Source organism: Balaenoptera musculus, chromosome 7, assembly GCF_009873245.2.
Source record: "Balaenoptera musculus isolate JJ_BM4_2016_0621 chromosome 7, mBalMus1.pri.v3, whole genome shotgun sequence".
Classification (NCBI taxonomy): domain Eukaryota; kingdom Metazoa; phylum Chordata; class Mammalia; order Artiodactyla; family Balaenopteridae; genus Balaenoptera; species Balaenoptera musculus.
In genome coordinates, this window is record NC_045791.1 from 3,346,581 (window position 1) to 3,372,464 (window position 25,884).

At 42.9% G+C, this 25,884-nt stretch overlaps 1 protein-coding gene and 1 long non-coding RNA gene across 8 annotated transcripts in view; one reads left to right on the forward strand and one right to left on the reverse strand.

The window, feature by feature from the left end:
• LOC118898120 overlaps positions 1–11,656 on the reverse strand; it is a 65,984-nt gene extending 54,328 nt beyond the window's left edge. Inside the window, exon 1 of the long non-coding RNA XR_005020622.1 lies at positions 11,527–11,656. This is a non-coding gene — a long non-coding RNA (uncharacterized LOC118898120). The remainder of the gene's footprint in view (positions 1–11,526) is intronic.
• Positions 1–25,884, forward strand: part of ARHGEF4 (Rho guanine nucleotide exchange factor 4) — a 269,889-nt gene that overhangs the window by 172,709 nt on the left and 71,296 nt on the right. The window contains exon 1 of one of the 7 annotated variants that reach the window (XM_036858088.1): positions 11,745–12,321. The exons of 5 other annotated variants lie outside the window; for them this stretch is intronic. In XM_036858088.1, the coding sequence (XP_036713983.1) occupies positions 11,919–12,321 (403 nt within the window). In that variant the 5' untranslated portion in view covers positions 11,745–11,918. Of the gene's footprint in view, positions 1–11,744; positions 12,322–25,884 lie in introns of those variants that run through there. One more of the 7 variants, XM_036858089.1, reaches the window with a different exon arrangement.

Genomic DNA, 25,884 nt, shown 5'->3' on the forward strand with positions numbered 1-25,884 from the left:
TCTGTTTATATTTTCTAATGCTTCCTGGTTCAGTCTGGAAAATTGTACCTTTCCAAGAATTTGCCTATTTCTTCCACGTTGTCCATTTTATTGGCATATGGTTGCTTGTAGTAGTCCTTATGATCCTTTGCATTTCTGCAGTGCCAGTTGTAATTTCTTCCTTTTCATTTCTAATTTTATTGATTTGTGTCCGCTTCCTTTTTTTTAAAATAAATTTATTTATTTATTTATTTATTGCTGCGTTGAGTCTTTGCTGCTGCGCACAGGCTTTCTCTAGTTGCAGCAAGCAGGGGCCACTCTTCGCTGCAGTGCAGGGGCTTCCCATTGCAGTGGCTTCTCTTGTTACAGAGCATGGGCTCCAGATACGCAAAGCCCTGGAATGTTGGGCTCAGTAGTTGTGGTGCGTTGGGCTCAGTAGCTGTGGCATGTGGGCTCAGTAGTTGTGGCGCACGGGCTTAGTTGCTCCACAGCATGTGGGATCTTCCCAGGCCAGGGCTCGAAACCGTGTGCCCTGCATTGGCAGGCAGATTCTTAACCACTGCGCCACCAGGGAAGCCCCTCCCTTTTTTCTTGATGATGCTGGCTAAAGGTTTATCAATTTTGTTTATATTCTCAAAGAACAAACTTTTAGTTTTATTCATCTTTGCTATTGTTTTCTTCATTTCTATTTGACTATTTCTGCTCTGATCTTTATGATTTCTTTCCTTCTACTGATTTTAGGTTTTGTTTGTTCTTTCTCTATTTGCTTAGGTGTAAGGTTAGATTGTTTATTTGAGATTTTTCTGGTTTCTTGAGGTGAGATTGAATTGCTGTAAACTTCCCTCTTAAAACTGCTTTTTGCTGCATCCAGTAGGTTTGGGGTCATCATGTTTTTGTTAGCATTTGTTTCTATGTATTTTTTAAATTTCCTCTTTCCTCTTTGATTTCTTCAGTGATCTCTTGGTTATTTAGCAGTGCCCTGTTTAGCCTCCACGTGTTTGTGGTTTTTACAGTTTTTTTCCTGTAATTGATTTCTAATCTCATAGCATGTGGTCAGAAAAGATGCTTGATACAATTACAATTTTCTTAAATTTTCCGAGGCTTGATTTGTGACCCAAGGTGTTATCTATCCTGGCAAATGTTCCATGTGCACTTGAGAAGAAAGTGTATTTGGCCACTTTCAGGTGGAATGTTCTATAAATATCAATTAAATCTATCTGGTCTGTTGTGTCATTTAAAGCTTGTGTTTCGTTATTTATTTTCTGTCTGGATGATCTGTCCATTGGTGTAAGTGGGTTGTTAAAGTCCCCCACTATTATTGTGTTACTGTCAATTTCTCCTATTATGGCTGTTAGCATCTGCCTTATCTATTGAGGTGCTCCTATGTTGGGTGTATAAATATTTATAATTGTTATATCTTCTTCTTGGATTGATCCCTTGATCGTTCTGTAGTGTCATTCCTTATCTCTTTTAACAGTCTTTATTTTAAAGTCTATTTTATCTGATATGAGTATTGCTACTCCAGCTTTCTTTTAATTTCCATTTGCATGGAATATCTTCTTCCATCCCCTCACTTTCAGTCTGTATGTATCCCTAGGTCTGAAGTTGTTCTCTTGTAGACAGCATATATACGGGTCTTATTTTTGTATCCATTCAGCCAGTCTGTGTCTTACGGTTGGAGCATTTAATCCATTTACATTTAAGGTAATTATCGATATGTATGTTCCTATTACCATTTTCTTAATTGTTTTGGGTTTGTTTTTGTGGGTCTTTTGTTTCTCTTGTGTTTCCCGCCTATTGAAGTTCCTTTAACATTTGTTTTAAAGCTGGTTTGGTGGTGCTGAATTCTCTTGGCTTTTGCTTGTCTGTAAAGCTTTTGATTTCTCTGTCAAATCTGAATAAGATCCCTCAGTAATCTTGGTTATAGATTTTTCCCTTCCATCACTTTAAATATATCCTGCCACTCCCTTCTTGCCTGCAGAGTTTCTACTGAAAAAATCAGCTGATAACCTTATGGGGATTCCCTTGTGTGTTATTTTTTGATTTTCCCTTGCCGCTTTTAATATCTTTTCTTTGAATTTAATTTTTGTTAGTTTGATTAATATGTGTCTCAGTGTGTTTCTTCTAGGGTTTATCATGTATGGGACTCTCTGCGCTTCCTGGATTTGGGTGGCTATTTCCTTTCCCATGTTAGGGAAGTTTTTGACTATAATCTTTTTAAATATCTTCTCAGACCCTTTCTTTTTCTTGTCTTCTTCTTCTGGGACCCCTGTAATTCGAATATTGGTGCGTTTAGTGTTGTCCCAGAGGTCTCTGACACTGTCTTCAATTCTTTTCATTCTTTTTTCTTTATTCTGCTCCTCAGCAGTTATTTCCACCATTCTATCTTCCATCTCACTTATTCGTTCTTCTGCCTCAGTTATTCTGCTATTGATTCCTTCTAGTGTATTTTTCATTTCAGTTACTGTGTTGTTCATCTCCGTTTGTTCTTTAGTTCTTCTAGGTCATTGTTAAACATTTCTTGTATTTTCTCGATCCATGCCTCCATTCTATTTCTGAGATTTCAGATCTTTACTATCATTACTCTGAATTCTTTTTCAGGTAGGTTGCCTATTTCCTCTTCATTTATTTGGTCTTGTAGGTTTTTACCTTGCTCCTTCATCTGTGACATATTTTTTTGTCATCTCATTTTTTTTGATGGGTGGGACTGTGTTCCTTTCTAACTTGGTGTTTGGCCTGAGGCATCCAGCACTGGAGTTTGCAGGCAGTTGGGTAGAGCTGGATCTTGATGCTGGGATGAGGATCTCTGGGAGAGCTCACACTGATTAATATTCCCTGGGGTCTGAGGTTCTCTGTTAGTCCAGTGGTACAGACTCAGTGATCACACCACAGGAGCTCAGGCCCAACCCCTGGCCGTGAACCAAGATCCTGCAAGTCACATGGCACAGCAAAAAAAATAAAAAAATAAAAAAATTGGAACAGAACAATAACAAGGAATAAAAAATAAAATAAAATTAGAAAACTAACAGATATATTAGAAAAAATAAAAATATAAATCAGAGAACAACTAGAAGGTAAAGCAGAACCACAATAGCAAAAAAAAGTCCAGAAAAGGCCTTGGCTCTGGGGGGCAGGCCTTAGGCAGGCAAGGGGTTTAGGCGGGGGCAGGGTCTAGGCTTAGGACCCATGTGGCCAGATAAGGCACTGGGGGGTCTGGGGGCAGGGCTTAGGCGGCCATGGAGCACAGAGGATCAGGCCTGGGACCCCAGCAGGCTCCCCAGGGCCCAAGTGGGCAGGGGAAACACTAGCTGTGTTCCCCTCCAATCCTCTCAACCCCCGAGGGTCTCTCCCCATCCCCGTTGATACCCTCATGGTCAGTGGGCCTCTCCAGGTGTGGGAACCTTTCCTCTCCCCCAGCCAGCGCTCATGGGCACCAGTCCCATCCCACCTCCACTTCTCCTATCCCCTCACTCACCCCCACTTCCTACCCGGTTGCTTGGGGATTCCTCCCATCCTCTTGGGTGTCAAGGTCCCCCACCAGAGTCTGGTAGGTGCCCTCGTTGTGATACAAACTCCATGTCCTCTTACTCCACCCCCTAGTGTCTTTTGTTTTAAAGTTTATTTTATCTGATATCAACAGAGTCACTCCAGCTTTCTTGTGGTTGCTGTTTACATGATATATCTTTTTTCCATCTTTTTACTTTCAAGTTATTTGTGTCTGAATCTAAAATGTGTCTCCTATAGACAACATATAGGTGGATCGTGCTTTTTATCCACCTGACACTCTGTCTTTTGATTGGACTGTTTAATTCATTTACATTTAGTGTTGTTATTGATATAGTTATATTTACATCTGCCATTTTACTTTTTATTTTCTATATTTTTGAGTACTTTTTAGTGGTTGCTCTAGGGTTTAACGTGCACATCTTTTAAAATTTATTTTATTGAAGTATAGTTGATTTACAATGTTGTGTTAATTTCTACTGTACAGCAAAGTGGTTCAGTTATACATATGTATACACACAGTTATACATATGTATACACAGTTATACATATGTATACATCATATATATATTGAATATAGTTCCCTATATAGTAAGAACTTGTTGTTTATCATGTACATCTTAACTTATTAGAATCAGCTTCAGATGTATATTAGCTTAATTCCAGCAACATATAGAAATATTATTCCTATATAGCTCTATTCCCTTTCTCCCCTTTGTGGTATTACTGTTATACATATATTACATCTATTAATGTTACAAACCCAACAATGCATTGTTAAAATTATTACTCTACCATCTGTCATTATTTTCCTAGCTATTACAGCTTTGCTCCCACCCACCTCCTTTGTGCTAGTATTAGCAGATATAGTCTAGATATTTTACATTTCTATATGTTGTAGCCCAAACAATACATTAGATACATATTATTTTATACAATTGGTTTTTAAATCAGTTGAGAGAAAAAAGGAAAAAAACCAGGAATTTATCTTTTATAATTACATAATTACCTTTGCTAGTGCTCTATTTTTGTTCATGTGTATTTGAATTACCATCTGGGGTCACTTGCTTTCAATCTGAAGAACTTAGGTATTTCTTGTAAGTTGGGTCTGCTAGCAACAAATTCTCTCCGAGTTTATCTGAGAAAGTCTATTCTGCCTTTGTTTTTGAAAGAAAGCTTTGCTGGATATAGGACTCTTGGTTAAGAGGCTTTTTATTTTTTTCTTTCAGTACTTTTAATATTATCCCACCACCTCTGGCCTCCACAGCTTCTGCAGGGAAGTCAGCTGTTAATCTTTCTGGGGTTCCCTTGTAAGTTATATATCATTTTGCTCTTGCTGCTTTCAAGATTTTCTCCTTGTCTTTTGCTTTCAGCATATTTAAGATGATGTGTCTGTTTGTGGGTCTCTTTCCATTTATCCTACTTAGAATTTGTTGTGCTTCCTAGATATGTAAATTTTTGTTTCTCAGTAAATTTTGGAAGTTTTCAACTATTATTTCTTTGAATTTGCTTTTCTTCTTTCTCTCTCTTCTCTTTCTGCTACTCCCATTATACATATGTTGGTGCAGTTAATGGTGCTCCTCCACTTGCTCCTGGCTGGGAAAGGAGGTCTCTGCCTGGTAACCCCCTCCAGGAAATCCTTCCACCTAATGATAATGGTGTTGGGGGACTGTTCCTTATTACTCTGAGGCTGTGTTCATTTTTTTTCATTCTTTTTTTCATTATGTTCTTCAGTTTGCATAATCTCTATCAATCTCTTCAAGTATGCTGGTTCTTTTTTCCTGCCAATTCAAACCTACTGTTGAGACCCTCTAGTGAATTTTTTATTTTAGTTACTGTACTCTTCAACTCTAGAACTTCCATTTTCAAAAAATAATTACTATCTATCTATTGATGTTCTCTATTTGCTGCAACTTGTGTTAAAAAACAAAATTCAACTGAGTAAAACTGAAGATCTATTTGCCTTTATTCAATAATTCATGAATCGGACAGCATCCCACGTAGCAAGTAGAAACGTGCTCTGAGAAGCTGCACAAATTGCAAAGTTTTTATAGGTAGAAAGAGGGTATGACAAAGAAGTAAAAGAATAGATTGTTTCAGGCAAGGTTACATTCCCTTAGGGAAAGGCAGGGATCTTAGGGAGTTTACCTCACTAATACTAACCAGGAAATTCCAGACTGATTGGTTTAAAATCCACTCCTGGGAGAGGCTGAAACTGCAGTTAGGTCAGGTATTAAGTCTTACTGGGGCTTAACACACGTGTCTCCATTTGGGGCTTTTTTTTTTTTTTTTAACAATTCTCCTTTGATCTCTGCCTGAGATATGTAATCAAAATTTAAGGCAGTAGCACCACTCTCAATTATACCACTCTATGGTTCTCACAACTTTCGTTGATCCTTGATTTTTGCTTTTGGTTTTTTTTTTTTTTCTGAACATCTGTGGTATTCATGGGTCACGACTTCAGGTTCACATTTTTAAAGTAGGTCACTTCCATTTCTCTTTCAGTGTTCCAGTCTGAGGGAGATCATCTGCTTGGTGGCTAGTGACCACAAACATGCATTTAAAGCTTTTGAGAGGACACAACACACCAGAGAGGTTATTATGATTATTATAAGTAGGATAACTCCCAATGTTCATAAAGCATTTGGAGCTATGGTCCCCATGACCCAAACCAATCAAAATCAAATAAGTCAAAAAAAGACCCCACTGAAGGGTCTTTTTAAGCCAAATGGCTTGTTCAGTGATTTACGTGACTGAGCTTCAGCTTCCCCAGAAGTGTCAATCCAGGTGCAGCAGGTGGTGTAGGCCACAGCACAGACATCTCCTTGCTCAGCTTAAAGATAATCCAACTTTGGTTAGAGAGTATAAGGATCTTTGCCGGGCAGCCAGTATCTTAGCAACTGAATCTGCAGTGTCTCCAAGAATTAAGGAATGGTTTCTAAGCATACTCTCATTTGTGTTTACTTCCATGTAAGAGGTTAGTCAGGTTTTTAGCACAAATGGGAAGAGAATCTTCTAGTCTGAAATAAAAAGTTGTTCTAAATTCCAGAGGTTACTCCCTTTAGCAGTGGTCTGGGAGGTATGGGCGATGGCATTATCTTTCCAGGCCAATGCCAGAGTAAAGGAAAGAAAGGGAAGAAGGGAAGTATTAAGTCTTGATTCAGCATCTTGGGTGGAAGCAGATTTCATCGATGCTGACATATTTTACAACAGAGATAACCTGAATTTGACTAGTAAGCCCAGGTAGAATAAAAGTTGTTTATCTGCATTATAGTCAATGTTGGTAACTCTAAAAACATGTCTGTTTTAATTAAGCCAACGAACTTAAACTAGCTTTAATACTGAATATTTTCTCGGACCACATGAACCTGAAAAGCATGCGGGTTAGTTTATATTTCTGAGAGTTTTTAGAATAACCAACCCTTAATTTATATAAGTTCTTGTTTGTTTTTAAGGCAACGGAATAGAGCTCTTTTACAAATTAATTTTAGTAATATCATCCAGAGGTAGGAAATAACACACATCAACCACACATGTATATAGAAACAGGAACATATTATACAAATGCAAACAGAGACCTCATAGCTTCTTTTTAAAATTTTAGTTACAAGACAGGTATGATGATGTGAAAATCACTATTTATAAAAGAACAGTTGGAATAAGTTAAGTTCTTCTGTTCAGATAGCTAAAGCTTTTTCTGCTAATATTTATGGAGAAGACACATGATTTTTCATTTGTCTAAATTCAAATGACCTTTCCCCCTTTCATTCTCCTGATTAGAATTACCTCTCTGAAGATTGTGCTTTAAAGAAATGGCCTAGATAAGAGTTAATATTTACAGCTCAAAGGCACAGGAAAAGAATGCAGGTTCCTCCAAGGACTTTGGTTTCCTAAGGCCAATATTGAAAAGCTTTTTGAGATGAATAAGGAAGGTTTGAGGATTGGTTAACAAGGATTGGTGGTTTCTGGAAGCACACCTCTGGTCCTGGAAAGACTAGACTTGTAAAACAAGGACAGCTGTTTTTAATTTCTCATAGAATTGTATTGCTGCCTAAATGATATCAAAGGACTGTCAGACCCATCCACCTATGTTGGAATATTTTTCTTCCTCTCTCGGTACAATTAGCTTAGGGGAGAAGGCCTTAAGAAAAGTCCTAACAGGCTGGGAACATCGGCTTCCAATCTGGCCATATTTCTGATCATAGAGTTATTAAATACTTTCAAATATCTTGTCAGGTTTCAGCTGGAACAAAGAGTAAATATTTCTGGCTGTACTGAATTGGATTTAGGAGGTGTTCTTAAAGAGGGTGCAGAAGATATTATCCTCACAAGATCTTAGAGCCACTCCCAAAGACAGCCAAAAGGAAGACTTAGATAATGACAAACAGTTGTCCCTGGGAGAGAAAGAATCAATAACCAGTGTGTCTGGATTTGGACAGGAGGGGACATGAAATTTTACTTTCCTCTCTGGTCACTACTGACAGGGATTACCAGGATGAGCACTCAAATAAAAGAGGATAGAGGGGAGCAATAGAAATTACATCAGTCTTGGAAATTCCCTGGGGGTCCAGTGGTTAGGACTCTGTGCTCTCACTGCTGAGGGCCCGGGTTTGCTCCTGGTTAGGGAACTAAGATCCCACAAGCTTTGCAACGCGGCCCAAAAAAAAAAAAAAAAAGAAAGAAGGAAATTATATCAGTCTTACTGTTTTTATCTTGTTTTGTTTTTAGATACGTCTTGAGTCTTTAATTTTTCATTAGCATTTTTCAATAAATATTTTAATGAAGCTACTTCGTAATTTTGAAGGCTTTTGGAGGCTTCTGCAAACCAATTAAAATAGGTTATCCTCTTCTGTTTGTTCGATATGGGAACCCTTACTTTTTTTTATAGGCCATTAGGATTATATTTTATGATTTTTTTAACAGATATTAATGTGAGAGATATTGACAACTAGAATCCATGGCTAAAAGGGAAGTATATAAAGTGTTAGAATAATAGTCACATGGAAATCATATAGTATACTTTCTTAAATTGAAAAAAAGAAGTGAAAGACAAATGAAAGATGCAAGAGTTAAATTATATAATTGATATAAAATAATCTGTTATATTTTCTATCCTACACTTGTTTATTTTTGTATGACTTTTAAAGATGCAGTCCTTCTAATAGTTTATAGTTGACTCTCACAGAATTTCTATGGGATGGAACTAATCATATTCCTTGCTACCTTCTCACTCCTTCCTTTGAAACCTATATTTAATATTCCATGGATATACAATTATATATTTTTTTTATTTTTTATTTTTCCATTATGGTTTATTACAGGATATTGAATATCCTGTGCTATACAGTAGAACCTTGTTGTTTATCTGTTTTATATATAGTAGTATGTATCTCCTAATTCCTAGTTTATCCCTCCCCCACCCCCTTTACCCTTTGGTAACTGTAAGTTTGTTTTCTATGCCTGTGAGTCTGTTTCTGTTTTATAAGTTCATTATAAATATAATATAAATAAGTTCATTTGTGTCATATTTTAGATTCCACATATAAGTGATATACAGTATGTGTCTTTTTCTTTCTGATTTACTTCATTTAGTGTGATAATCTCTAGATCCATCCATGTTGCTGCAAATGGCATTATTTCATTCTTTTTCATGGCTGAGTAGTAGTCCACATACACAATGGATTACTTCCCATGGTGCGGGGGCCGGGGGGAAGGTGGTGGCTAAATCTCACTGCACCAAATTGTGTCCCCTGAGACTCCCCGAACTTCGGGTAGTGAGTGTTAATTTCAGCTGCCATCACCACTGTGGTCTTAAGAAATATGGATCCCTTTTGCATACCAGAACTCAGTGAAGACACTCTACTCTTCCCTGCAGTACAGCTGAAACCAGGATAGCTGGTTCAAATAAGACTCTACTGAAAACTTAAAAGAGAAATGGACTCAGAAGAAGCATGGCGCATGGCTGGCTGACACAGGCTAGATCTGCCCGGGCTGCTGCTACCTAGAGGCACTCACCACTTGGGGTCACACAACACCTTCTCAAAGTCCTGACCCCAGAGAGCAGGAGTGCTCCCTTCTGCCTAGCTGGGCTCCTGCTCAGTTTCAGGTCCCTACTCATTCTTCCACAGGCACTCCCCGGGCACCTAGCCTGCAGCAGATGCTCTGCACACACTGGGGATACAGTGGTGGTACAGAGCCGCTGCCCTCACAGTGCATGGTCTATGGGAGGCAGCCAACAGATGACCAAGCCACTGACAGATGGCAGTAAGTGCTGGAAAGGAATAACCGAAGTCTCACTGAGGAGGCAACATTTACTGAGATCTGAAGTTTGGGGAGCCAATACCTTGAAAAACAAAGAGAACATTCCAGGTAAAAAGAACAGTAAGTGCAAAGGCCCTGAGACAGGAAGCAGAGACAGCAAGACAGCCACCGTGGCAGGAGTGGAAAGACCAAGGGAAAGGGAGCGCTGACAGGAGGTGGAGAATAGGGCGGCCAACACACAGGGTCTTGCGGGTCTCGCTAACTGCGAGAGAAGCTTCTGAAGGGTTTGCATCAGTAGCAGGACATGGTATGATTTATATTTTAATTTAGAGCTCCCTCTCTGGCTGCTCTGTGGAACAAGTCAAGAGACTGACGCTGTCTTCCAAACACAGTATGGTAGTGGTGCAGTAAAGTGAAAGAAATGGACACCGTGGACACTTATTTTGGAGGGAGAACCCACAGACTTGCTGATGGATTGGGAGGGTGTCTCCTGATCTGCGACTCATCCCCCAACAGCAGTTCTTCCTACCGCCTAGGGCTAGGTTCACAGGCCTCAACAGGACAACCGGACAAGAACGTAGACGGTGACTCTCCTTGCTGAAAGCCTGCACTCAGGAGCAAGGGGGTGTCGGAGGACAGCTGTTCTTCCCAAGGACAGCGAAGAATGGAGGCGTGGGTGGGAAGTGTGCATACCAGGTATGGAATGGTCAGGAAGGATCCCCAGAGGAGTAAGCTGAGGGGGGGGCCTTCAAGGTGCAGATTTGGCTGAGTCACCCTGCAATGCCCATCAACTGAACCTCCAACACACTAGTATTGCCTTAGGCTTGTACAGAGCTTTGTACTTCGTACATAAACGCTGGCATGCCATTGTCCCAGCCCCCTGAGTTCTTATGAGATAGCACAGGGCCTGCAAGGAGAGGAGATGATATTGAGGCAGGGTCCCCTTATGATGCAGAGCTAGGAGCACACATGGCTTAGGGAAGGAGACGGGCTACAGGAACTGGACCCCAAATGGAGGGAAGAGGAGAGAATGACCACTGTTCCAGCATCCATCCTACAGCAGCTGGTGTGCTGGGGCGTGGCAAGGACCTCTCATTTCATCCTCACCATCGTTAATACGTCTGCTACTTTACAACCAGCTCCCGAGGGCTTGGAGGAGTGGTGAGGCTGGGGGTGGGGGCGTTCAGCAGCCCTGCTTAGCCCTTGTCGGTCCTCACTGGGACTTCCTCTCACACGGCTCACTGATGATCGCGCTTGTTTGGAGCAGGGGCGTTACCTCACCCTCCCTCTAGGCACACTCCAAGAACCTACAGAATGCTCACGGGTGTCTGGGAGCGTCGGAGCAGAAGGCAACTCTCTTCCCTAATCCCTGCCCCCCTCCCCCGCATCGACAACAAAATTTGAAAAACCCTAGAATCCTTGGAGCTACGTCAAGGCTCCCATTTTCGATCGTGCCTGTCACTGGACTTTCCCAGACGCTTCCTAAAATCATTTGGCGTGGAGCGTGCCTCTACTTTTGATGGCTTCTTAATCTGCAGAGCACCGCCGGCATACTCCTGCTGGCCGGCTGTCCCGAGGGTCGCGGGTGCCGAGTGTTCCCAGCGCACAGCCCCCGAGGCAGGCCCGGGGAGGAGGGGCGCGTCCCGACCAAGCGCGCTCCCCGACCCGGCTCGCAGGGCTGAGCGTGACCTCCCGCCTACACTCCTGCCCCAGACGGCCAAGGACGCGCAGTCTGAGCTGGGTCCTAGAGGGAAAAAGCGAGCGCCCGCCGGTCCTACTCACCGCCGTGGCTGCGGGGGGCCGGCCGCCTCCCTCCGAGGATGCGCCCGTCCTAACATACGCGCGCCAAGAACGGCGGCAGGGCGCGGCCCTGCGGGCACCGAGAGCTGCCCGGGGCCCCGCGCGCCGCGCCTGCCGCCACCGCCCCAGGTCTGCGTGCGCGCGTGCGTGAGCGCGTGCCGACCGGGCCCGCGACCCACACCGGGGTCGGCGCCGCGGCACAGCGCCCGCGGGGCGGCCGGGAACAGGCGGCGAGCGGAGGCGCCGCGCCCTGCCCGGTGGGCGCCTGGCCTCGCCCGAGCCACGCGCGCCCCGCGCCCGCTGAGGGTCCCCGCCGCCGCAGCCGCAGAGCCCGAGCGGTTGGCGGCGGCCGGGAGCCTCCTTAGCGGAGCCCCATGATGTCAGCTGGCCCGGAGCGGCGGCCGTGCGGCGGCGGGGATGGGGCCGAGGACGCCGCGCGGCCGTCTGCACGCCCCTCGCCCGGTCCGGGCCCCGGCTCGCTGGCCCCGTCGCCCGGCAGCCCCGCCGCCGCCGCGGCCCAGCCGCCCGCGAACCTGTGGCTGGAGCTCGGGCCCGCCTGCTCGAGGGCGCAGCAATGCCCGAGCGAGTCGAGCGGGCAGACGAGCGGGGACCTCGGCACCAGCAGCAGCAGCGGCGGCGGCAGTAGCGCCGGGCTGTCCCCGGGCTCCGACTCGGACAGCAGCGGCGTGGTGTGCGGCGGCCGCGGCGGCAGCGGGGGCATGCGCGGCGCCCTGTCCCGCTCCTGGAGCCTGGAGAGCCTGCGCTCGGCCACCGCCGGTAAGGGCGCCGCCGCCGCCCCGCGCGCCGCCGCTCCCTGCGTCTGTCCGTCTCGAGCGCCTTCTCTCCATCCCTCTCGAGACGGCCTCTCCTCCTGTCCTTTCCTCCTGCACTTTTTCTGTTGCTTGTTGCCATCTTTTGGTTCCTGGCTTCCTATTGCTTTGCTCTTCCGATTCCTTCTCTCTTTCCGGGTTTTCTTCTGATTTCCCACCACCCCCGTCCCGTTTTCACCCACTTCTACCTGTTACAGCCGAGCCCTAGTCGGCCCCTCCCCCCCTCGTAGCCGGGCGCGTCCTCAACTGGGAAACTGAGTGTTTACGGTGAGAACAGAATGTGGTCCCTTGATGCGCCGTTTCCCTTCCCCAGACTGTTCTTGACCGATGGCACAGGTCTGGCTTTCCGAACTGCAGCTCCTTGAGTTCTGTAAATCAGAGGAGAAAGGAGAGGGCTCACTGGCCAAGGGTGGACCGGATTCAGTGTGTTTGGTCCTGACTCTAGGCCTGAGGCTCCCTGCCAGAGGAGGGGCTCTAGAGGTCCCTTCAGAGGGACCCTCTGAGACAGTGCGGTTTCCCTGAGATGGGATTGATCTGATGTCCCCTGGCACTGTGTGCCCCCCTTAGTGCTCCCTTTCTGCCCCAGGGACCGAATTCTGGGTGCAGATTGATAGGAAGACTTTGACCCTAAATATTAATTAAGCAAGGAAGCCCAGAGTGGTGACCCTTGATTAGTTGCTAAACTGCAATCTTTATATTTTACTTCTTGGAAACCTTCAAGTTATTTTTGAGCCCCTGTAGTGAGAGCTGTAAAGGAAGACAGGTGCTGCCTGGGAATCAGGGAGGTAGTTCACCCATTATGCTTCTGGTTGGGGGTGGGGATGCGGCCTGTGAAAGCCGTAGAGCCCCAGGTAGGCAGTGGAGGTGAGGGTCTGCATGTGCCCGGGTCAGAGCAGCAAAGCCAGGGAGGAGCAGGGGGGCCATGCGGGCAGCAGGGTTGTCTCGTCGCATTCCGTCCGCTGTAGTTGTCCCGTCCCCGCCCGCACCTCTCCAGGATGGAGCACAGGCCAGGTTGAGGAGGAGCAGAGGTCGGCTCTGTGGGTGTAAGAGTACCAGGAATGGCAGATAAAGGGTTTGGACTCTTCCCTGAAGTCCGTGGGTTTGGAAAAGGAAAGTGAAGCATGCCCAGACCCCTGCATTGAGCACTCCATGACCCTCATTTGTCCTGTCTCAAAACCAACACGTGAAACTCAGAAAAGTTGAGTGACCCAGCTGTTGGTGTTTCCTCCAACTAAAAGTTTTACAGAATTCTGCCTCTCTGACTCCCTCCCATCCCAGTTCCCTTGAAACTTGCCTTTCCCTCCTCTCTGGGGTGCTTAAATAGCCCCTAATTCGAGAAAACCAAACTAGATAATAGCGAAGGGGGACTTCAAGCAAACTGGCAAAGGAACCTTCCTTCTCTTTGCCTAAATGACTTGCCTTCCATTTCTAGAGTCGGAGGGCATACCTGCTCCACATCAGCACTGGCAAACCGGTTCAAAGAGGCTGTGGGAGGTGGCCCTGGTGCCTCCCTGGACTCCCTTGCCATTTCTTCCTTCTGCCCCGGGGCAGGGGTAAGGCAGATAAATATGGCAGAGGCCTGGGTTTATTAGACACCCCTGCGATCCAGGGACTCTCCAGACCAGACTGGGGGGACTGAGGCAGCGTGGATGGGTTTGAGAGATAGCAGGTATATGTGCATGAACGTGTGGGGTGGGTGTGTATGTCGGTGGGGTGGGAGTGAGGGCAGGCAAGGTGAAAGCTAAGGCCCAGAAGGCTTCTCCTTGAGGGGCTCAGAGCTGCCCTTGCAGTGGCAGGGCAGGGTTTAAAGCAACATGATGTTGGAAGAGTTGACATGAGAACCCTCAGACCTCGACTTTCTGCCTTTTTCTGGGAGGCTCTGCATGGGTAGTGTGGTATGAGGGTATGAAGGTATGAAAGGGTGCATGAACCCTGTACCCTTGAGGTATGAAAGGATACATGAACCCTGTACCCTTGAGGTATGAAAGGGTACATGAACCCTGTACCCTTGAGGTATGAAAGGGTACATGAACCCTGTACAGCTGTGTGAGTGCATGGAGCCATCTCTCAACTGAATTCCTGGAGAGAATTAAGTCCTGATGTCCTGAGACCCCCATTATATGCAATGAGTGAATTCTCTTCTCTTCTGGAATGGTACCAGCTATTTGCCATCCTTGGGAGGAACTGAGAAAATAAGCATTCAAATAATTTTCTTTGGATTTGTGGTTCAGTTGAGGAAGTCTTGTTGGAAAGGCTGCCATAGAGGAGGACCTGATAGGAAGAAGAAAGGGAAGGTACATTTGTCGAGCATCTTCTATATATGCCAGGTGTGAGTCTCCATGTTACTTCATTAACCACATAAAAATCCACTGCTATCCTACAATCCAGATATGAAAACAGGCTCAGAGAGATGCAGTAACTTACCCAAGGTTGCCCAGCTAGATCATGTCTGACTAGACCTTCAGGCCTGAATTGGTGTGACTTATCGGGGGTCTCTTTGCTGGGTTTGGAGTGGAAGCTGGGCCAGGCCCAGCTGGGAAAGGCAGCATACTGGGGGCATTCACACATTGAAGTAATGTCTTAGCTACTTGCATGGTCACTGTTGTCTTTATTCAACAGACAGGGCTTTTTTTCTGGGTCCCAGGTACCCTGTTTTCAAAATGAGGACATTGAAATCTAAGGTCTGACCTCTTTTCTAATCAACTCTAGAATTCCATAATTCTAGTCAGGGCTGTTGAATTAAGGTGGGTTCCCAATAGTGAGTTGGCATTTATTTCATATTGTATTTCTGTTTGACTGGTCTGTGGCTCTAAGACAAAACATATGTGTGTTGAATTGAGCTGTATTTGCCTCTTAAGGAAGATTAAGAATTACCAGTAAAAGATCCTTAGCAAAACTTAATTATTGTTGTTGTGATTTTTGTGATGAAGTGTATTGCTAAACATTTTAAAAGCTGTCAGCAAGAGCCAGAAAGGTTAGTACTTGAGGCTGGAATTACAGCTAACCTGCCGGGCAGAACATTAGCCAGGAAATCCAGCAGAGAACTGTAGGTAGACGCTCCTTGTTTCCAAAGACTTTTTGTTTGTTTGTTTGTTTGTTTTATTTATTTTTGATTGCTTTGGGTCTTCGTTGCTGGGCCCAGGCTTTTCTCTAGTTGTGGCTAGCAGTGGCTACTCTTTGTTGTGGTGCACGGGCTTCTCTTGTCACGGAGCACGGGCTCTAGGCACGTGGGCTTCAGTAGTTGTGGCTCGCAGGCTATAGAGCACAGGCTCAGTAGTTGTGGCGCACGGGCTTAGTTGCTCCACAGCATGTGGGATCTTCCCAGACCAGGGATCGAACCCGTGTCCCCTGCATTGGCAGGCGGATTCTTAACCACTGAGCCACCAGGGAAGTCCCTCAAAGACCTTTTGAATTTTAAATATCCAGTCTTGGCATTTTCCACTGAAATGTCACTTACCCTGGTTTGGAGAAGGCTTTCCTTAAAGGCAGATTCTGGAAATAAAATGTAGTTGACAGAGTGGAATTTCCATAGCCCTTTTTTCTGCCCAGTGTTCTCTTCTCCCCCTAAGTGCCTGTAGCCTCCGTAGCCCTCAGCTATGCTATCACGCTGCTGTTACTTGGCTAAGGCTTTTTAAATTCCTATTCTGGATGTGTTGTCTCACAGGCTTAATTCTCAATTCACGCTTCTGGGGTTGACGGTTCTCACTGCCCGTGCTGACAGTTGTCACTACCTGACAGTTATCACTACGTGGTCAGTGTCATATGATTTCTTGGGAGAGAACCCATGCTACATCCACATTCCTCTGCAAGCCCTGGAGATGTTTTTCTGGCTCAGACGGGAATCAGACTCATGAGAAGGCTGTGCCTCTCTTGCAATCAGACATTTATTTAACACATCAGGTTCCAGGCACAGCGCTAGGCACTAGAGATGGCAGACAAATTGTACAAGGTTATTGCCCTTAAAGGAATCACAGCACAGAGAGAGACAGGCAGCGTCAATTCATTATGATAAGTGCTCTGATAGAAGTAAACCCAATGGGATGATGTTCCAGAACCACTCTCAGTAGATAATTCTCTAGAAGGATTCACAGAGCTCAGAAAAGTGGTCATACTTGTAGTTCCAATATATTACAGTGAAAGGATTCAAATTAAAATCTAGGCAAAAGGTGCATAGGACAGAGTCCAGGGGAAAGCAGGCACAAGCTTCCAGGTGTCCCCTTTCATGGAATCCCATGGACCATGCTCAATTCTCCCAGCAACATGGCGAGAACATGTAGGAAGTATTGTCAACCAGGGAAGTTCACCCAAGCCTTGAGGTCCAGGGTTTTTATTGGCAGTCAGTTACTTAGGCATGCAGCATCCACAACTGACCTTAGTTACTTAGTCTCCAGTCTCCACAGAGGCCACTAATATAGTGTAGCTCAAGGGGCCCAGCATAAATCATATTATTAGCATAAACTACCTGTCACGTCCCAAGGCCCCAGGTATGCAGAGACACTGTTAGTGGGCAGGATATTTTAAGGACTTAAAGTCGATCTCCCAGGAGCCAGTCCTTTCTTCCGAATATGCAAGGCTTGAACATCTTTGTCTTTACTGCACAGTTAAGGAAGCTCAGAAGAGGGGTGCCAGGCCCAACCTATCATGGGGGCAGGGACAGGGAAGAAGTGGTTCAGAGAAACACATCAGGAGGAGGTGTTGCCTGAGCCTTAATGCCTGCAGGTTTGTTGTGATGAGGAGTAGAAAGAGCTTTGGGGAGAGGGGGCTAACATAAACAAATGCTGAAAAATGTATGAAGAAAGGGAACCTGTGCTGACTGAGCATCTGTGCTAGGTGCCATGCCGGGTGCTTTAAATATGCAGGAATTGCGTATAGTATGGAATGAGGAGCATAGCAAGAGATAAGTCTGCAGACAGGAAGACCAGACTGTGGCTGCATGCTAGAAAATGTGGACTAACAATTCTTGGAGCCGTGGAAAGGTTTCAGGCAGAAGGTTGATGTGGCCAAATTGCTTACATACTTTTTTTCCTTCTTTCTTTATTTTTCTTAAAGTTATACACAGTAAAAATTACTCTCTTTGGTGTATAGTTCTAAGAGTTTTGACAAATTTAAACAGCCGTGTAACCACCACCATAATCAAAATATAGAAGTTTCATCACTCCAAAAAATTAAAACTGCCCCTTTGTAGTCAACCCTTTCCCCCACCTCCAGTCCCTGACTAGTCTATTCTCCATCCAAATGGATTTGCCTATTCCAGAATGTCATATAAGTGGAATTATATCATGTTGTCTTTTTAGTCTGGCTTCTTTCACCTTACATAATGCATTTGAGGTTCATCTATGTTTTTGCATATATCAATAGTTGGTTTTCTCCTTTTAATTGCTGAATAGTATTCCACTGGATAGATGTTCCACAGTTTGCTTATTAGTTCGCTAACTGACATTTGAGTTGTTTCCAGTTTTTGTCTATTACAAATAAAACTTCTGTGAACATTAGTGTATGAGTCTTTGTATGGACATAAGTTTTGTTTCTCTTGGGTAAGTACCTAGGAGTGAATTGTTGGGTCATTTGGTAAATGAATGTTTAACTTTATACAAAACTACCAAACTTTTTTTCAAAGCAGCTGCATTCTCACCTTCAAAGTATGCCAGTTGCCATTGCTCTGTATCCTTGTCTGTGCTTAGTATTGCCAATTTTTTAAGCCATTCTATTAGGTGTATAATATCTCATTTGGTTTTAATTTGTAGTTCCCTAATGACTATTGATGTTGAACATCTTTCATATACTTATTTGCCATATTTATATCTTCTTTGATGAAGTGCCTGAATCTTTTGCCTAGTTTTTATTGGGTTATTTTCTTATTATTCCGTTTTGAGAGTTCTTTATACTATATTCTGAGTAGAAGTACTTTGTCAGATATACGATTTGCAAACATTGTTTCCAGTCTCTGGCTTGTATTTTAATTCTCTAATAGTGTCTTTTGCAGGGCAAAAAATTGTAATTTCAATGGAATCTAATTTATAGTTTTTCTTTTACGGATCATACTTTTAGTGCTATAGTCAAAAAATCTTTACTGAACCTAAGGACACAAAGAGTTTCTCCTGTGTTTTCTTTAGGAAGGTTTTATAGTTTTACATTTTATACTTAGATCTTTGATCCATTTTGAGTTAATTTTTATAAGATTTGAGATGAGGGTGAAAGTTCTTTTCTTGCATTTGCATTTTCAAATGTTGTAGCACCATTTAGTTAAAAGACTTCTTTCTCCACTGAATTGCCTTTATACCTTTGCCAAAACCCAGCGATCTATGTTTGTTTCTGGACTCCCTGTTCTTTTCCACTGATCTAAGGGTCTGTCCTTTTACCCATACCACATGGTCTTGATTATTGTAGCTTTGTAGTATGCCTTAAAATCAGGTATGTGAATCATCTAATTCTGTTCTTCTTTTTCAATATTGCTTTAGTTATTCTAATTTTTTTTGCCTTTCCTTGTACATTTTAGAATCAGATTGTCAATATCTACAAAATATCCTCCTGCAGTTTTGATGTGGGTTGTGTTGAATCTATAGATCAATTTGGGGAGAATTGAAATCTTGACAATATGGAGTCTTCCAGTTTATGAACATTGTACATCTGTGGCTAGGAAGCCAAGCCAATAATTCCCCACTAGATCTCACCTGCAGCACCTATACATTTGGGTGAATTCCTGCCTTCTAAATATTTCCAAAATATCCTAAAGCTCCTGAGCCTGCCAGAAAGTGACTTTCCTTACTGACCTGTAAGGCTGGGAACCCAATTAGCCTGACATCAGGCCACTTTTTCCAAGAGGGCTTTGTGAACATTGGCTCCATGAAGTCAACCTTAGCTCCTTACAAGTGTCTGGTTATATTTGGCTAAACTAGTATCATTCCCAAATATGACATTCCAGGCAAGGGTTTGGTTGCATAGCCAATGTTCCAAGTATTGCTCTTGTTAACAAGGAGGACAGATTCTCACTGAACCTATGCAAATAATTATATTGCTTTGAAAATAAGAATACTTAGTAAGAGTTTTTAAATTCTGGAGGGGTCAGATAGGGAGAAAAAGATATCATTTACAGATGTTTCGTTTAACTTTACAAAGTGTAGTCTACTAAATGGCAATTTATGAGTTAAAGATAATGTAAGAACAAAAGGGGGTTCTTGTATAACCAAGAAATAGAACATTAAAATGAAACATCTGATGAGAATTCATAATAAGAATAATGTAATGGACGAGGAAATTCGGTTGTTTCTGTAGTATACAAAACAAGATAATGAAGTCAATCAAAAAAATTTAGACATCATAATTATAAATATAATGATTAACCCTATTCTCAAAGAAGGCCATTAACGTTACATCTAACTTGTTAAAATGAATGAACATTTGCAGGGGAATCTGTATGGAGGATGCATCTTTACAGAGGAAAAAATCTTCAGATATAACATATAATAATCCTGACAAAGTTATATTATGAATATGCCAAGTATACAGTTAGAATATACCAAAAATATAGAGAGATTCAATAAATCTGGAGCAGGTCTGTATATTAACATCTGTATATTGATAAACATCTGTAGATTAATAAAATCCCATAAGTAAGTGATATGAATCCCTTACAAGATGCTAGATTTAAAGAAGTACAGTTGCAACCAAGTTAACATTTTAAAAATACAGTTGACCTTTGAACAATGTCGGGGTTAATCCACATATAGTTTACAGTCAGCCCTTTGTATCCGTGGTTCCTCTGCATCTGCAGATTCAACCATCCTTGGACCATGTAGTAGGTAGGACCATGTAGTCCTGTAGTATTTACTACTGAAAAAAATCCATGTATAAGTGGACCTGCACAGTTCAAATCTGTGTTGTTCAACTCTAAATGATATTATGACTGATAACACTATACTGTTGTTGTATGACATCAGGAAAAGTGGCACCAGGATTCCAATGAATAGAAACACATCATGGACAGCAAGGACATTGACAATTCTCTAGGGACTTTCCATACAGTATACAGTGTCTGAAATATTTATATTACTAGTATTTTACCCATTCAAAAAATTTTTTAATATTTATTTATTTGGTTGCACCAGGTCTTAGTTGTGGCTTGTCGGCTCCTTAGTTGTGGCATGCAAACTCTTAGTTGTGACATGCAAACTCTTAGTTGTGGCATGCATGTGGGATCTAGTTCCCTGACCAGGGATCGAACCCAGGCCCCCTGCATTGGGAGCTGCGCCACCAGGGAAGTCCCTACCCATTCAAATTTAACCTAGGGAAAGCTATGCAACTCCTCTGACTTGACAACTCTTCCCATTTGACTCATCAGTATCAAATATACCTAAATATATCTAGCACTTGTCTTTCTTATAAGGTGAGAGAACAAATGCTTTATGATTTTCCAGGGGCTCTCTGGGAAATCACAAAGACAGTTATAGATACAAAAAGTCATCATTTAGGATTTAATTTTGGAAAGGCAAAATATCAAAAATTGTCAGAAGATTTGAACACTGATTAAGATAGGGTTGTGGGTTACTGAGAACAATACTTGGCTAACTATTTAATAAAATATTTCTAAAATAAGCATGATTGTAAAGAACCTTAGCTCTTTCCTAACTAAGAAACTTTTGTTTCCTTAAATAATCAAGGGCATAACAAAGTCAACAAAGCACAAGGAATGATTTTGATAATACACAGAATCTCTACTATGTAAGCAGATTACACAGAAAGCAATGAATAACCTTTTACAACCTCTTATTAAGAGCAAACCAGGGCTTCCCTGGTGGCTCAGTGGTTAAGAATCCGCCTGCCAATGCAGGGGGCACAGGTTCAAGCCCTGGTCCAGGAAGATCCCACATGCTGCGAAGCAACGAAGCCCATGCACCACGACTACTGAGCCTGTGCTCTAGAGCCCTCAAACCACAACTACTGAGCCCACACGCCACAACTAGTGAAGCCCGTGCACCTACAGCCCGTGCTCCACAATGGGAGAAGCCACCACAATGAGAGGCCCATGCACCACAACGAAGAGTAGCCCCCACTCGCCGCAATTAGAGAAAGCCTGCACGCAGCAACGAAGACCCAACGCAGCCAAAAATAAATTAAAAAAAAAAAAAAGAGCAGACCGATAGGAAGTCCCCTGGCAGTCCAGTGGCTAAGAGCCCGTGCTTCCACTGCGGGGGCCCCGCGTTCGATCGCTGGTCAGAGAACCAAGATCCTGCAGGCCAAAAAAACAAAAAAGAGCAGACCAATAATCTTAGAAAATTTTGTCATTTTAACAGACAGAAAATCAAATTCTTTTTTTTATCGGTATAGTATTTGATACTAAAGTTCCTTTTGAAAATCTTATTTAAAAACCCATCAACTCTTAGCTTTGACCATGACGTAGAATTCCCTTACAACTTTCTGTATCTGTATACATCCTTTATAGCACAGCTTCTTGAAGTGAAAAAATAAACATACTGATTAACAGACCCAACTATATACAGTCTCTCTGTAGCATATAAAATAAAAAGCAAGAGTACATAAACTTAAGTTATATTTAGTAATCAATGATACAGTATTCTATTTTATTGAAATGATCTAGATATCTATTGAATATCTATCAGTTAAGTTACTTAAAGCTCTTAGAAATTATCTTCAAGCTGACATACTTCCTATTGAAAGTTTGTAGGGATAATGATTCAGTTTGGTTAAATACAAATGTACACTTTTTTATAATCTTAAACATTTAGTATAAGTAATGCTACCTTATATAATCAGTAAGCCCATATAAGTTTAGGAAGTACATACCCAAGCAAAATTAAAATCCACACATATATTATTTAACACTGATAATTATTTAACACGAAGACATAGCTCTATTTATTAAACAAAATATTAAGCTAGTCTTATTTGTGAAAGATTTACCTAAATTATGTGAACTTGAATACTTGAAATGTTTCTGAGTTAGTTTCTATGAGAATAATTCTGTTTTTTCACATTGAAAATATCTGAGATTCAGTTTTCTTAACTTCTGGTAATTTTAGGAATATTCAATTTATATAAATGTTTATTTCTAAGCCAATCAGAATAGAGCTTCTTTAAGAGATTTTTATAATCTAATTTGGTAATATTATCTAGAGTTAGGAAAATATTATACATGCACACAGTGAGAGGGGAAGGCCTTTCTGAATTATAAACATGTAAATATACAGATATACAGAGAGAAAAACGTATAGCTTCAATTATAAAATGTCAGCCATGAGTCAAACATGACCACAGAAATACAAAACTCACCAGTCGAGATATCCACTTCTGGCTGGGCATGGAATTCTTGATTTGAATTTAAGATAGACAAACAGAAGACTAACAAACCAGATTCTCTGCCATCTTCCACTCAACAGAAACAAGGTCTCTATAAACTATTCATCTGTTGACAGAGATCACCAAATGGTCAGACCATGAAATCTAAAGAATCCAGCACCAGAAATCAAGTGAGTACTCAGAAGGAATCAGAATCAAATCCTTATCATGCTACTGATGGACACAAGTCCAGAGCACAGGACCAGGAATAAGACATACCATCGGTTCCTGGTCACCAACCAGGAAGGAGAGGCTTATCACCTGTGTGGAGTAAGCAGGGATCTGGGGCAAGGTCTGGCCCTATGCCAGTCACAGCACCAAAACCGCCAGAGACAGGATGCACTAGGTAACTGAAGAGATGGTTTTACTCAGGAGATTGCAATAGGGATAATGCCCTTTAATGAGGAAAGTCTCAAAGAAGGGGGAGGACTATCTCTGGTGGCACAGTGGTTAAGAATCCGCCTGCCAGTTCAGGGGACACCAGTTCGATCCCTGATCCAGGAAGATCCCACATACCGCAGAGCAACTAAGCCCGTGCGCCACAACTACTGAGCCTGTGCTCTAGCGCCTGCAAGCCACAACTACTGAGCCTGCGCACCACAACTACTGAAGCCCACACGCCTAGATCCTGTGCTCCACAACAAGAGAAGCCACCGCAACAAGGAGCCCCTGTGCTGCAACTAGAGAAGCCACCGCAATGAGAAGCCCCTGCGCTGCAACTAGAGAAAGCCCGCACACAGCAAAGAAGACCCAATGCAGCCAAAAAAAAAAAGAAAGAAGGGGGAGAAACCTTGGGATTTTATAAAACAAGGGAGTCACTAAAGAAGGGTGTAAGTGGTCTTATCTCAGGATACGGGAGAACAGGACGGTCCTTGGTGGCTAGCCCTTTCAGAACACAAAAAGATCACCAAAGCGGGGGATTGCTCTGTTTTCTGGGAGCTCAGGGATCAGCTAGAGTTAACATTGTCATAACTGTTCCCTCGTTTATTTTCAGAAAGAGATTTTTGTTTTTTAATGTTTGGTAGAATTCAAAGTGAAGCTATCTGGGTCTGGAGGACTTTGCTCTTGTTGTTAGAAGGTTTTTTGTTTTTTTTTTTACTATGATCTCAGTTCCTTTCATAGATGCAGGTTTATTCAGGGTATGGACCTTTAATAGTTTAGTATCTTTCAAGGAATTGGTCCATTTCAACTAAGTTGTTGAATGTATGGGCATAAAGTATTCATAGTATTCGCTATTATGTTTTTAATGTATTTAGAGTCTGTTCTCTTTTATTTACGTTATTGGTAATTTGTATGTTCTTTCTTTTTTATTTTGCAATCAGTCTGACTAGAGGTTTATCAGTTGTATTGACTTTGCAAAGAACTAACTTTTGTTTGATTTTTCTCTATTGTTTTTCAGTTTTTAATTTCATTGATTTCTTCCTTTATCTTTATTATTTCCTATCTCTTCTTTCTTTGGGTTTATTCTGCTGTTTTTCGAGTTTCCTAAGGTGTAAGTATAGACAATTTTTAATTTCCAAATTTGGGGGGATTTTCCCAAATATCTTTTATTGATTTCCAGTTTAATTCAGTTTGGTCAGAGAGCATATTTGGTATGATTTAGTTCCTTTAAAAAATTTCAAGGTTCATTTTATGGCTCAAAATATGGTCTATCTTGGTAAATGTTGGGTGAAAATTTCACTTTGAAAGGTCATTTTTGTTCAGAGAACAAGTAGAGTCCATCAAGAAAAGAGCTGAGCTGGAGAGTGCTGTGCTGCCAGGTGTTGGCAAAATTGATTAGACACCAAAATGAGAGTAACAGCCAAGCCTTTAATCACTCACTGCGGCAGTGTAATCAAGAGGAGAAAGCTCTGGCTCCCACAATGTTCCCTTTTCCGGCGTATTTGCGCAGATGGGGAGAATGTCTCACTGCGGAGAGAGCCCAGAGCAAAAGGCTCCTGCCGTTTTATGGACGGGGCACCAGGGGTAGGTAGCAGGGAAAGGTTAAGGAGTACTGGGTGAGAGTGGAGATAAGTGTCTTCAAGGTTTCCCCCCACCTCCATAAGGCATCTCAACAGAAGCACTTGAGTAAGGTCTTGGCTGAAGGCTCCAGATAAAGAGGTCTCCGAATAGAGGCACCTGGGCTAGGGATGCAGCTATGTGTAGGAGCATGGCCAGCTGGGGGGCTGGAGTAACCACCATCCCCCTCAGAGACTGCAGTGTGCTGTCTGTGTACCAGGTCTGCTCTGGAGAGGGCACCTTTCCCTGGTGGAAGTCTGTAATTGCCTTTGGTCAGACCTGAAAGATCACCATAGGTTTTTGGCCAGGAGCTGGACTCCTTAGAGTCTTTTGTGGTTATCTAAGCAAGATATGATGGTGACCATGAACTAAAACACTAATAGTGGGGCAAGACTTGAAAGTCAACTTCAAAAGATGTTGCATAGGAGGTGTTGCCCAAACTTGGTAGTAGATTGGTGTCATAGGTTGGGTTTCCTGGGAAACAGCCTCAGACAGAATTTAGAGCACAGGATGTTTATTAAAGAGTGTCTTTGGGTATCAACATCCAGGAAAGGAGAAGAAGGAGGCAGTAGTGGGCAAAGGGAGAGATCCAGCTATACGATGCAGATCCAGTAACAGCCATGGCCAACTTCCCAGTCACTCGGGAGCTGGAATGGCCCTTCACAGTTGTGTCAACTTGGGCTGAGATGGCTAGGCCTTTATCCTTCCACATCAATTGACTGGGGACCACTCCAGGAAGGGGCAGGGCCTTAGGGATGATGGCTCTCTGAAGTTGCAACAGTCTCTCAGGGCACTGTCACCGAAGGCTACTTGTCATCAGTTTCCAGCATTGGGGCAACTGCTCATAGAGAGCAAAAGAGAGGTACCTGTAACTCCCAGGCATTTGACTTGGGTCCCCAGGGGGATGGAGATGCTCTCACTGAGGTAAGTAGTCCAGGACCAATAGGTTGTAGGAAGATGCTGAGTTAAGTTCTGGACATGTTGACACCTTGGGAATCAAGAAACAGGATCAGGTCCCATTTTTTCAAGTATACAAGGAACTAATTGTGTCAATCATTTTCATTTTCATTTTCTGTATTACCTAATGCTTTTATATTTTGGGGCCTTGCTAACACTAAAGAGAATGCCCCTCCCAGGGCTAGCTAATTCCTAGAGCCCA